Raw genomic sequence first — 14227 nt, forward strand, 5'->3', positions numbered from 1 at the left:
GTGCCCGAAAATGGGTGAATTTTATGAAATGTAAATTAAAACATGATCTTTAGAAAGAAGATCAACTTTTTTTTCCCAACTTTTTCATAAGTAGCATATGTTAATTCCTCCTAAGAAATTAAAAATGAAAAAAAAAAAGAAATTAAAAATGAAGGTGCCTATGAAATTGAACTGTAAATCAATATACAGTAGATACATGTAGAGATAGACAAAGTTCTTTCAAGAGAAAGAATGAGTCCCAGGCTCACTTGTAACCTAATTGAACATAATATGAAGAATGTATCAATAAGGTTTTTGTGAAGGTAAATGAAAGAGAGATAATATTCAGTACTGGAGATAGAGAGAAAGGAGAATGGAAGGTAGGGAGATGTTGCAGTACCTATTCAAGTAATAGTAAAAATAATAAAACTAATAACAACAGCAAGACTTCTGTAGTGATTACTATGTGCCAGATACAATTTTAAGCCTATACATCTGTTAATTCGTTTAATCTTCAAAATAATCCTGTGAGGGGTGCCTGGCTGGCTCAGTCAGGAGAGCATGTGACTTTTGATCCGGGGGTTGTAAGTTTGAGCCCCATGTTGGGTGTAGAGATTACTTAAAAATAAAATCTTTTTAAAAATAATCCTGTGAATTAGAAACTATTATTTGCCATATTTGAAATTTAGGGAAATCCAGGCAGAGGTTAAGAAATTTGCCCAAGTTTAGACACCTAATAAGAGGTACAGCTGGAATTTGAATTCAGATACTTTGGCTGCAGTATGTGCTCTTAACTGCTCTACTGCTCAGAGGTGACAGCACTTCATCAGGCCCACTCAAAAGTTCAGTCTGCTACCCAGGTGTTCATGGACTCACACCCTGAGCACAGACTACATATGTTACTGATTCATGGTAAACACGGAGTCATTTCTTCCCTTCTGAAACGTAGATTTGAAGTACTACATATAGTTAAATCCCATATCCTGTTTCCATATTTAATCAAACAACCCTCATATGATTGGGTATTACTTGCAGTCTGTCTATATGGAAAGAATGTGCTGGTCAAGTCAATATAAGCATGTGGATTACCATTCTGAGTTATTTATTGGTGTTCTGGATTACATGCTTTGGACCTATATGTTGATACGAGCTCTTTGTAAACATAAAGTTTTATTGTAACAAAATGGATTCATACTTTTTTACACCAAGTACCCTGATAGTACTTAGAAACTCTTCCCAGCATCTTAAAGGTGACCCATACCATCTAATTCAGTTTTGGTAAATAAGGATGAATATGGGGCGCCTGGGTGGCTCAGTCAGTTGAGCATCTGCCTTTGGCTCAGGTCATGATCCTGCAGGGAGTCTGCTTCTCCCTCTATCTCTTCCCATTGCTTGTGTTCTCTCTATCTCTCTCTCACTCTCTCTCTCAAATATATGAATGGAAACTTTAAAAGGAAAAGAAGGAAGGACAAAAAATAAGGATGAATGTGTTGAAATATTTAGGTTAGTAGCCTGTGTCAACTAAAAAGTTGCAAGCCCATAAGAATTTATTAATTTTGGAGAAATAAATTATATATACTACTTGCATGAATCTAAAACTTTAATAAGCTGTTTTAAAAAAATCTGTCATGAGAGTGAACTTCTTGAATACAAAGTTCTCTTAATTTTTGGAAAAAACACTATTGCTATATGATCATAATATGAAGTCTCAGTAAAAATTTCAGAAGGAAAGGTAAACTTCTCTATGAATTTTTACGAATTTTTCTGACAAAAATCTTAGAGTTGTCCCCATAATGCATATTTTCATTTCAAATACCAGAATATGAGATTTATTTTATTTTTTAAGACTTTATTTATTCATGAGAGACACAGAGAGAGAGGCCGAGACACAGGCAGAGGGAGAGGCAGGCTCCCTGCAGGGAGCCCGACATGGGACTTGATCCGGGGACTACAGGATCACGCCCTGGGCTAAAGGCAGGTGCTAAACCGCTGAGCCACCCAGGGATCCCCAGAATATGATATTTATATGGATAATACTCATTTACTTTCAAACACCCAAATCCAATTATCTTAAGCTAAGAATATGTATAAATTCTTGAATGGGATTAGAAAAATAGAAGCCAGGAGATAGGGATGCCAGGGTGGCTCAGTGGTTGAGTGTCTGCCTTTGGCTCAGGTCGTGATCCTGGGGGTCCTGAGATGGAGTCCTGTATCAGACTCTCCGCAGGGAGCCTGCTTCTCCCTCTGCCTCTCTCTCTGCATCTCTTATGAATAAATAAATACAATCTTAAAAAAAAGAAGCCTGGAGATGAAAGGAAAAGTAATCATTACTAATGATTTAAAAACCTGGGGTTTTTCTGGGGTACCTCGCTGTCTCAGTCAGTGGAACATGCAGCTGTTGATATTGGAGTTGTGGTTCAAGCCCCGTGTTGGGTGTAGAGATTACTTAAAAATAAAATCTATAGGGGTACTTGGTTGGCTCAGTCAGTAGAGCATATGTGTGATTCTTGATCTCAGGATTGGGACTACCTGTAAGTCAAATTCTGGACCATAGATCAGTGCAGGTTTCAGATAAAAATTTTTACTGGTAAACAAAAACAATGTAGTTAATTTTTCATAAAGCCCATTTTCCCACTCCAGCCATGATAGCACAAGAGTGGGAATATTCCTTCATTAGCATTGAATTAGAAGGATGCCTGGTTGGCTCAGTGGTTAAGCCTCTGCCTTTGGCCCAGGGCGTGATCCTGGAGTCCCAGGATCGAGTCCCGTGTCGGGCTCCTGGCATGGAGCCTGCTCCTCCCTCTGCCTGTGTCTCTGCCTCTCTCTGTGTGTGTCTCTTATGAATAAACGAATCTTTAAAAAAACAAAATTTAAAAATCTTTTTAAAATCTTCAAACAAACAAACAAAAAACAACATTGAATTAGAAAAGTATGGAATCCTGACCGTAATGCCAACCCCAAAAGTGGGATAAATTTCAGCAGCTATTCAAATGTAAAGGCTGTTCATAAGTTTGGTATACCAATTTTGTAAAACCAAAATTTTAAAAACTGCTAATTAACCAAAATTGATATAGAATCTAGTGGCTAAGATCTCCCTCTGCCTGTGTCTCTGCCTCTCTCTCTGTGTCTCTCATGAGTAAAGACATAAAATCTTAAAAAAAAAAAGAATCTAGTGGCTAAGAGCCACATGGACAGTTTGCTTGTACACATATTCTTTTTTTTTTTTTTTTTAAGTAATGTGTGCACCCAACATGGGGCTTAAAATTACAGCCAGTAGATCAAGCATTGCATGCTCCATCAGCTGAGCCAGCCAGGAACCCCATCTTGTGCACTTATTCCTAATCAAGGTATTTGCCAGACTCGTAGCTGGCAAATTAGTAATCTATATAACTCAATATAACAATGGTGTATATGTAGTGTTTGTTCAGTAGTACTTGTTGAATTTAGAAAAAAATGAAATAATAATTACATTGGATTATTGGATTCTAAAAAATATATTCTGCTCACACTCAGCTTAAAACTCAAAATCTGAATGATTTCTCTGGACTTTATATATATTGAAAGTACTTCCTAGGAAGAAATATTTAACTGAACCAAGGAGAAAAGAAAAAATACTGAAAATTAGAAGTTTTGACTATTAATGTATGCTAAGAAACCTAGAAGAGTAAATCACTGTTTTAAAATTCTGTATATGAGCTCTTTAAATATGTTTATTCTTCAGTTAATGAAATTTTATGATTGATGCTTGACTAATACCCTTAGGAAACTAAAATACACCTTTCATCATGCATAAATATACTGTAATATCTCATACATAAGACCTTCTTTATATAATGTATAGCTAGAAAGTTATGGCTAAATTGAATTTTTGTAACTTGATTCATACTTTAAATGCAGTGAGAGAACTTAAATAAATTGGTAGGGCAAATAACTCCCTGAGAGAGAATTACTGCTTGTTCATTCAGCATTTCCTGAAGCCCATACTAGTTGTTCATTCTAGGCTCTTGGGATTTCAAAGTAGAAAATACTTTTCTCTGACCTCAGGGAGTTCACAGACTAGTGGTTGAAACAAACACATAAATAATTTTCATACTCCATATAAAGCGTAATGATAAGTATGTGAGTAGTCTATCATGTTAGTTGGCAGGGAAATGGAGAAGGCCACTAACCCGATCTGAGCAGAGTTGTAGAGTTGGGGGTATGAGGCCTATCAAGAAAGGTGATGATGGCTGAGCTGAGCCCTTCAAAAACTAGTAGGAGTCAGCAAAGTGGTGAGAGGAGATTATATTCCTACAAAGGCAACATCAGAAACTAAAAACTGATAAAGAGCTGTCTTGTGCATGGAATTGCAAACCATTCAGAATCCCTAGGGCATGAGACAGGGTAGGTAGCTGAGACTGGGAGTGTAGGGCAAGGACCATATCATGGTGGACCTTACATGTGCCACATTAAGACTCTTGGACTTCATTCTTGGGCAGTGAAAAGCAATTGAAGATGATTAGGCAATATAGTGGCATTGCCATGTATGTTTTTGGGGTAGATTTCTCCAGTAGCCACGTGGAAAAATGATTTGGTTGCAGGCAGACCAGCTAGGAGACCATAAGTATCCAAAAGATAAATAACTAAGCGATGAGGTAAGGAAATGGTGGTAGGGTTAGAACCAGAGACAAGTTCGAAAAATATTTTTGGGCCAAACTTGCAGAACTTAGATTATTGGATACAAGGATGAGAGCAAGAAACGAATCTGACAACTCCCCAGTTTCTAGCTTGTGCAGCAGGATAGCTTGTGTGAGATCAAAATAACAAATACAGGGATGGGAGCTGGTTTGTCCTCCCTTCTCTACCCAGCAGCACCTGCCTGACCCCCTCTTTCTCAGCAGGCAACCTTTCCCCCTATTTCCTCAAGAAAATGGAGTGTATCCGTGATTATCTCCCTTAACTAGCTCCCCTAAAGTTTACCTACATAATCTCTGTCTCACCCAACCTTAACTCTCAGTGAGATTGCCCTGGCTCAGGGTTAATTCCCTCCACCTGTGCTTCCCCTCTGCCTCTTCCAACACCTTCCTTCCTCAATTACTTCCTTGTTCTCCTTCATCCTTAATCTTTTACTCACTATTGCTTTCCCACCTTCTCATCCAGACCTTCAAGAGTATCTGCATTCACTGTCCCCAGTTCCTTCTCATTTACTCTCAACACATGGCAGTTCAACTAACAATACACACAAAACTATTTGAATACACACACACTACAATACACACATAACTATTTGAATCCTACGGGATTTTTCTTTTACCTCCAAAATTTCTTTACCCAGACCTGTGCTTCCCAGACTGTGTACTGAGGTACCCTGGGGCACACAAATATTTTCTTAAGACTTTATTTCTAAGTAATGTCTACATCTACCATGGGGTTTGAACTCACAACCTCAAGAATCACATGCTCCACCGATTGAACCGAGTGCCCAAGCACCACAAAATTTTTTAAATCTTTGCAGGAAACACTCTATTACTTCACATTTGTCAGACACCATGCAAACCACCAGCTCGAGGTAGTTCACAGTTCCAACACTAGATCACCCTACATTTATTTCAGTGATGCCACATCTTTGTGGAGCTGGGTTTTCCATGGTTGCTGTGCTGAAATTCAGGTACTGTGCAAAGATCAACGTGGGACAGGCAGTGATAGTGGCAGTATCCTTTCTGACTCCAGGGTTTGAGAAGTTGTGTAGTGCTCAACAGGTACACACATCCATCTCATTATTATCTGTGGTTAGTTGAGAATGAATTAGGAATTTTTTTCATTCGGTATGTGAATATTATTTTTTAAGTGACTTCTAAGCAGTTAAGACGTAAATACTTATTTAGTTGTTTGGACTTAACAATTTAAAATTACTGAACCATTACTCATTTCTTCAGCTTAAGAGGCCTTGAAAAAAAATCACTAAAACACTGAAGGTGCTGGGAACAAAGAAAGTTTAGGAACCTCGAATTTCCATCTCCTCATCTCTGACCCTGTGACTTACACCGTTACCTAAACATGACCTCGGAGGTCCAGAAAGCCAATTCAGAGCACAAGGGCCAGTGTTCCTGCTGGTGGAATGCAAGAGCACTCCACAGAGAGCAGTGGAGATTCCAAGATGAGTCAGAGGAGCCCTAAATGAATCATACTTCATTTTGTTCACTTATGTGAGTCAATAAAATTAGAAGTATTCCTTTCACATGAAAGTGAGACTTGAGTATAGCTTATGATACTATTTTACGACTAAAGCCACGTGTTAAAACACCTATTGTAAACTTCCAAATTAATGGCATGTGAACAGAAGTTTTGCCATGTCCTACAAAGTTAATACCATAAAAAATTATCTTTTGCTTTCTTCCTGTGCAAATATAGCAAATTTCTAGCCATTAGAGATCTTTGTGATAAAAAGGCCCAAAACATTCTAAATTTTTGAAATTCTTATAAGATATAGTTTAACTCTTCTGACTAAATTGAAATTCTTATAAGATATAGTTTAACTCTTCTGACTAAATGTCTTCTTCCATTTTAACCTGTTTCTGATTGGGTTAAGGTTCTAAATGTATTTAAAATACCTAGTACCCAGGTGCACCTGGCTGGCTTAGAAGAGCATGCAACTCTTGATTTGGGGATCATGAGTTCAAGTACCAGATTAGGTGTAAAGATTACTTAAAATAAATGAATAAACTCCTGGTAGGGCTGCCACCCATGGGGCCACAGCCTTCTCGCCCGCCCACTCCATGCACACATGGCAAAAATGTCCAGCCCTACTGAGACTGAGCAGTGCATCGAGTCTCTGATTGTTGTTTTCCAGAAGTTTGCTGAAAAGGAGAGTAACAACTGCATGCTCTCCAAGGCAGAGTTCCTAACCTTCTTGAATACAGAACTGGCTGCCTTTACAAAGAACTAGAAGGACTTTGGTGTCCTTGACCACATGATGAAAAAGCTAGACCTCAACTCTGACGGGCAACTAGATTTCCAAGCATTTCTTAATCTTCTTGGTGGCATGGCCATGGCTTGCCATGACTCCTTTTTAAGGTCTACCCATTTCCAGGAGTAAATCTAAGGAGCTTCTTGGGCCTGGCCTCCAGATCACCCCCCTTCCTGCAAAGCAGCCTCCCAATCATCACTTCCTCCTCACATCCTACATGGGCCCTGGCCCAGAGTGTCCACCGCCCTTTGCATCCAGTCCTGCTGGTACTTAATAAAGGAATAGTGTTGTGTAAAACACAGTTAATAAACAAAGTTTTTAAAAATTCAGTTCTCAGATTTTCCAAGTTCATTTGTTTTTAAAATTACATCTTTTTTTTTTTGATAGCTTTGTAATAAAAAGAATAAGTGGTTGTCACAATAACTTGGAAAATTCAGAAGATGTTTCCATCACTCATAAAACCACCGTGTCCATAATTCCAAAAACAGGATTAGACCACATTTCATCATGTATACTTCCAGTCTTTTTTCTATGTATCATATTATGTAATTAAAAATGTAGTACAGAGGGGGAGGAGCAAGATGGCGGAGGAGTAGGGTCTCCAAATCACCTGTCTCCACCAAACTACCTAGAAAACCTTCAAATTATCCTGAAAATCTATGAATTCGGCCTGAGATTCAAAGAGAGACCAGCTGGAATGCTACAGTGAGAAGAGTTCGCGCATCTATCAAGGTAGGAAGACGGGGAAAAAGAAATAAAGGAACAAAGGCCTCCAAGGGGGAGGGGCCCCGCGAGGAGCCGGGCTGAGGCCGGGGCGAGTGTCCCCAGGACAGGAGAGCCCCGTCCCGGAGGAGCAGGAGCTGCACCGACCTTCCCGGGCGGAAAGGGGCTCGTGGGGAGTTGGAGCAGGACCAGGAGGGCGAGGAGGCCCTCGGGCTCCCGGGGACACTAACAGCAACTGCGCGCCCAGGAGAGTGCGCCGAGCTCCCTAAGGGCTGCAGCGCGCACGGCGGGACCCGGCGGGACCCGGAGCAGCTGAAGGGGCTCGGGCGGCGGCTCCGCGGAGGGGGCTGCGGGGCCCCGGGAGCAGCTCGGAGGGGCTCGGGCAGAAGAAGAGGCTCCGTGCGGAGGGGGCGGCGCGGTTCCAGGAGCAGCTCGGAGGGGCTCGGGGGCGGCTCCGCGGAGGGGGTTGCGCGGCCCGGGAGCGCGAATCCACCAGCGCAGGCTCCGGAGCACAGGGCGCCGGGACACAGCCCAGGATCCCGCCTCCCCCGGGACAGGCAGAGGCCGGGAGGGCCCAGGACAGCGAGGACGCTCCTGCCCCAGCTGAGCAGAGCAGCGGCCCCGCCCCGGAGCCTCCAGGCCCTGCAGACGGAGTTCCTGCCGGAGCTGATTCCAGGTTTCCAGAGCTGCCCCGCCACTGGGGCTGTTCCTCCTGCGGCCTCACGGGGTAAACAACCCCCACCGAGCCCTGCACCAGGCAGGGGCACAGCAGCTCCCCCAACTGCTAACACCTGAAAATCAGCACAACAGGCCCCTCCCCCAGAACACCAGCTAGACTGACAACTTCCAGGAGAAGCCAAGGGACTTAAAGAACACAGAATCAGAAGATACTCCCCGGTGGTTCTTTTTTTGTTTGTTTGTTTTTGTTTTTGTTTTTGTTTTTGTTTTGTTTTGCTTTTTGATTTGTTTCCTTCCCCCACCCCCTTTTTTTCTCCTTTCTTTTTCTTTCTCTTTTTCTTCTTTTTTTTTTTTTTTTTCGTTTTTTTTTCTTTTTCTTCCCTTTTTTTTCTCTTTCTCTTTTCTTTCCTTCTTTCTCTCCTCTCTTTTTCTCTTTTTCCCAATACAACTTGCTTTTGGCCACTCTGCACTGAGCAAAATGACTAGAAGGAAAACCTCACCTCAAAAGAAAGAATCAGAAACAGTCCTCTCTCCCACAGAGTTACAAAATCTGGATTACAATTCAATGTCAGAAAGCCAATTCAGAAGCACTATTATACAGCTACTGGTGGCTCTAGAAAAAAGTATAAAGGACTCAAGAGACTTCATGACTGCAGAATTTAGAGCTAATCAGGCAGAAATTAAAAACCAATTGAATGAGATGCAATCCAAACTAGAAGTCCTAACGAGGAGGGTTAACGAGGTGGAAGAACGAGTGAGTGACCTAGAAGACAAGTTGACAGCAAAGAGGGAAACTGAGGAAAAAAGAGACAAACAATTAAAAGACCATGAAGATAGATTAAGGGAAATAAACGACAGCCTGAGGAAGAAAAACCTACGTTTAATTGGGGTTCCCGAGGGCGCCGAAAGGGACAGAGGGCCAGAATATGTATTTGAACAAATTCTAGCTGAAAACTTTCCTAATCTGGGAAGGGAAACAAGCATTCAGATCCAGGAAATAGAGAGATCCCCCCCTAAAATCAATAAAAACCGTTCAACACCTCGACATTTAATTGTGAAGCTTGCAAATTCCAAAGATAAGGAGAAGATCCTTAAAGCAGCAAGAGACAAGAAATCCCTGACTTTTATGGGGAGGAGTATTAGGGTAACAGCAGACCTCTCCACAGAGACCTGGCAGGCCAGAAAGGGCTGGCAGGATATATTCAGGGTCCTAAATGAGAAGAACATGCAACCAAGAATACTTTATCCAGCAAAGCTCTCATTCAAAATGGAAGGAGAGATAAAGAGCTTCCAAGACAGGCAGCAACTAAAAGAATATGTGACCTCCAAACCAGCTCTGCAAGAAATTTTAAGGGGGCCTCTTAAAATTCCCCTTTAAGAAGAAGTTCAGTGGAACAGTCCACAAAAACAAAGACTGAATAGATATCATGATGACACTAAACTCATATCTCTCAATAGTAACTCTGAATGTGAACGGGCTTAATGACCCCATCAAAAGGCGCAGGGTTTCAGACTGGATAAAAAAGCAGGACCCATCTATTTGCTGTCTACAAGAGACTCATTTTAGACAGAAGGACACCTACAGCCTGAAAATAAAAGGTTGGAGAACCATTTACCATTCGAATGGTCCTCAAAAGAAAGCAGGGGTAGCCATCCTTATATCAGATAAACTAAAATTTACCCCAAAGACTGTAGTGAGAGATGAAGAGGGACACTATATCATACTTAAAGGATCTATTCAACAAGAGGACTTAACAATCCTCAATATATATGCTCCGAATGTGGGAGCTGCCAAATATATAAATCAATTATTAACCAAAGTGAAGAAATACTTAGATAATAATACACTTATACTTGGTGACTTCAATCTAGCTCTTTCTATACTCGATCGGTCTTCTAAGCAAAACATCTCCAAAGAAACGAGAGCTTTAAATGATACACTGGACCAGATGGATTTCACAGATATCTACAGAACTTTACATCCAAACTCAACTGAATACACATTCTTCTCAAGCGCACATGGAACTTTCTCCAGAATAGACCACATATTGGGTCACAAATCGGGTCTGAACCGATACCAAAAGATTGGGATTGTCCCCTGCATATTCTCGGACCATAATGCCTTGAAATTAGAACTAAATCACAACAAGAAGTTTGGAAGGACCTCAAACACATGGAGGTTAAGGACCATCCTGCTAAAAGATAAAAGGGTCAACCAGGAAATTAAGGAAGAATTAAAAAGATTCATGGAAACTAATGAGAATGAAGATACAACCGTTCAAAATCTTTGGGATGCAGCAAAAGCAGTCCTAAGGGGGAAATACATCGCAATACAAGCATCCATTCAAAAACTGGAAAGAACTCAAATACAAAAGCTAACCTTACACATAAAGGAGCTAGAGAAAAAACAGCAAATAGATCCTACACCCAAGAGAAGAAGGGAGCTAATAAAGATTCGAGCAGAACTCAACGAAATCGAGACCAGAAGAACTGTGGAACAGATCAACAGAACCAGGAGTTGGTTCTTTGAAAGAATTAATAAGATAGATAAACCATTAGCCAGCCTTATTAAAAAGAAGAGAGAGAAGACTCAAATTAATAAAATCATGAATGAGAAAGGAGAGATCACTACCAACACCAAGGAAATACAAACGATTTTAAAAACATATTATGAACAGCTATACGCCAATAAATTAGGCAATCTAGAAGAAATGGACGCATTCCTGGAAAGCCACAAACTACCAAAACTGGAACAGGAAGAAATAGAAAACCTGAACAGGCCAATAACCAGGGAGGAAATTGAAGCAGTCATCAAAAACCTCCCAAGACACAAGAGTCCAGGGCCAGATGGCTTCCCAGGAGAATTTTATCAAACGTTTAAAGAAGAAATCATACCTATTCTCCTAAAGCTGTTTGGAAAGATAGAAAGAGATGGAGTACTTCCAAATTCGTTCTATGAAGCCAGCATCACCTTAATTCCAAAGCCAGACAAAGACCCCGCCAAAAAGGAGAATTACAGACCAATATTCCTGATGAACATGGATGCAAAAATTCTCAACAAGATACTGGCCAATAGGATCCAACAGTACTTTAAGAAAATTATTCACCATGACCAAGTAGGATTTATCCCTGGGACACAAGGCTGGTTCAACACCCGTAAAACAATCAATGTGATTCATCATATCAGCAAGAGAAAAACCAAGAACCATATGATCCTCTCATTGGATGCAGAGAAAGCATTTGACAAAATACAGCATCCATTCCTGATCAAAACTCTTCAGAGTGTAGGGATAGAGGGAACATTCCTCGACATCTTAAAAGCCATCTATGAAAAGCCCACAGCAAATATCATTCTCAATGGGGAAGCACTGGGAGCCTTTCCCCTAAGATCAGGAACAAGACAGGGATGTCCACTCTCACCACTGCTATTCAACATAGTACTGGAAGTCCTAGCCTCAGCAATCAGACAACAAAAAGACATTAAAGGCATTCAAATTGGCAAAGAAGAAGTCAAACTCTCCCTCTTCGCCGATGACATGATACTCTACATAGAAAACCCAAAAGTCTCCACCCCAAGATTGCTAGAACTCATACAGCAATTCGGTAGCGTGGCAGGATACAAAATCAATGCCCAGAAGTCAGTGGCATTTCTATACACTAACAATGAGACTGAAGAAAGAGAAATTAAGGAGTCAATCCCATTTACAATTGCACCCAAAAGCATAAGATACCTAGGAATAAACCTCACCAAAGATGTAAAGGATCTATACCCTCAAAACTATAGAACACTTCTGAAAGAAATTGAGGAAGACACAAAGAGATGGAAAAATATTCCATGCTCATGGATTGGCAGAATTAATATTGTGAAAATGTCAATGTTACCCAGGGCAATATACACGTTTAATGCAATCCCTATCAAAATACCATGGACTTTCTTCAGAGAGTTAGAACAAATTATTTTAAGATTTGTGTGGAATCAGAAAAGACCCCGAATAGCCAGGGGAATTTTAAAAAAGAAAACCATATCTGGGGGCATCACAATGCCAGATTTCAGGTTGTACTACAAAGCTGTGGTCATCAAGACAGTGTGGTACTGGCACAAAAACAGACACATAGATCAGTGGAACAGAATAGAGAATCCAGAAGTGGACCCTGAACTTTATGGGCAACTAATATTCGATAAAGGAGGAAAGACTATCCATTGGAAGAAAGACAGTCTCTTCAATAAATGGTGCTGGGAAAATTGGACATCCACATGCAGAAGAAGGAAACTAGACCACTCTCTTTCACCAGACACAAAGATAAACTCAAAATGGATGAAAGATCTAAATGTGAGACAAGATTCCATCAAAATCCTAGAGAAGAACACAGGCAACACCCTTTTTGAACTCGGCCATAGTAACTTCTTGCAAGATACATCCACGAAGGCAAAAGAAACAAAAGCAAAAATGAACTATTGGGACTTCATCAAGATAAGAAGCTTTTGCACAGCAAAGGATACAGTCAACAAAACTCAAAGACAACCTACAGAATGGGAGAAGATATTTGCAAATGACATATCAGATAAAGGGCTAGTTTCCAAGATCTATAAAGAACTTATTAAACTCAACACCAAAGAAACAAACAATCCAATCATGAAATGGGCAAAAGACATGAACAGAAATCTCACAGAAGAAGACATAGACATGGCCAACATGCACATGAGAAAATGCTCTGCATCACTTGCCATCAGGGAAATACAAATCAAAACCACAATGAGATACCACCTCACACCAGTGAGAATGGGGAAAATTAACAAGGCAGGAAACCACAAATGTTGGAGAGGATGTGGAGAAAAGGGAACCCTCTTACACTGTTGGTGGGAATGTGAACTGGTGCAGCCACTGTGGAAAACTGTGTGGAGGTTCCTCAAACAGTTAAAAATAGACCTGCCCTACGACCCAGCAATTGCACTGTTGGGGATTTACCCCAAAGATACAAATGCAATGAAACGCTGGGACACCTGCACCCCGATGTTTCTAGCAGCAATGGCCACGATAGCCAAACTGTGGAAGGAGCCTCGGTGTCCAACGAAAGATGAATGGATAAAGAAGATGTGGTTTATGTATACAATGGAATATTACTCAGCTATTAGAAATGACAAATACCCACCATTTGCTTCAACGTGGATGGAACTGGAGGGTATTATGCTGAGTGAAGTAAGTCAGTCGGAGAAGGACAAACATTATATGTTCTCATTCATTTGGGGAATATAAATAATAGTGAAAGGGAAAATAAGGGAAGGGAGAAGAGATGTGTGGGAAATATCAGAAAGGGAGACAGAACATAAAGACTGCTAACTCTGGGAAATGAACTGGGGGTGGTAGAAGGGGAGGAGGGCGGGGGGTGGGAGTGAACGGGTGACGGGCACTGGGTGTTATTCTGTATGTTAGAAAATTGAACACCAATAAAAAAAATAAAAAAAAATAAAAAAAATCTAAGAAAAAAAAATGTACAGATACAATATTGTTTTGTTGCTTTCTCACAGATTAATAACATGTACTGAGCTTCATGGCCAATATTGTATTCAGTGCTTTACAATAATTACCACCTTTTATCCTCACAATCCACTGTTTTTCTCCAACTAAACTAGTTCTCCTTCCCATGTGTAATCTCATTCTCCTTATATACCCTTAAATCACAAGCTTATCTGCCTCTCTGCCTTTGTTCATATTACTTATATTTCCTGGAATACCTTTCAACTTTTACCTTCCTCTACTCATGTCCCTTTCATTTAACCTACTTTAGCAATTTTATTCTGTATCACTTAATATAGCACTTAATATATATTTTCATGTTAGTGTTTACTAAACTGTAAAACACTGTACAGGTGTTTATTATCTATTATACACCTATATAAAG

General features: G+C 40.5%; 1 protein-coding gene across 2 annotated transcripts in view; it reads left to right on the plus strand.

Moving 5' to 3' along the window:
- The window catches only part of RXYLT1 (ribitol xylosyltransferase 1), a 30609-nt gene that overhangs the window by 7138 nt on the left and 9244 nt on the right, over positions 1–14227 (plus strand). The window contains exon 3 of one of the 2 annotated variants that reach the window (XM_025476751.3): positions 5895–6164. The exons of the other annotated variant lie outside the window; for it this stretch is intronic. Within the exon in view, the coding sequence (XP_025332536.3) occupies positions 6136–6164 (29 nt within the window). The 5' untranslated portion in view covers positions 5895–6135. The remainder of the gene's footprint in view (positions 1–5894; positions 6165–14227) is intronic. 2 annotated transcript variants of the gene reach the window in all.

The sequence above is a fragment of the Canis lupus genome, chromosome 10, assembly GCF_003254725.2.
Source record: "Canis lupus dingo isolate Sandy chromosome 10, ASM325472v2, whole genome shotgun sequence".
In the NCBI taxonomy this organism is placed as follows: Eukaryota; Metazoa; Chordata; class Mammalia; order Carnivora; family Canidae; genus Canis; species Canis lupus.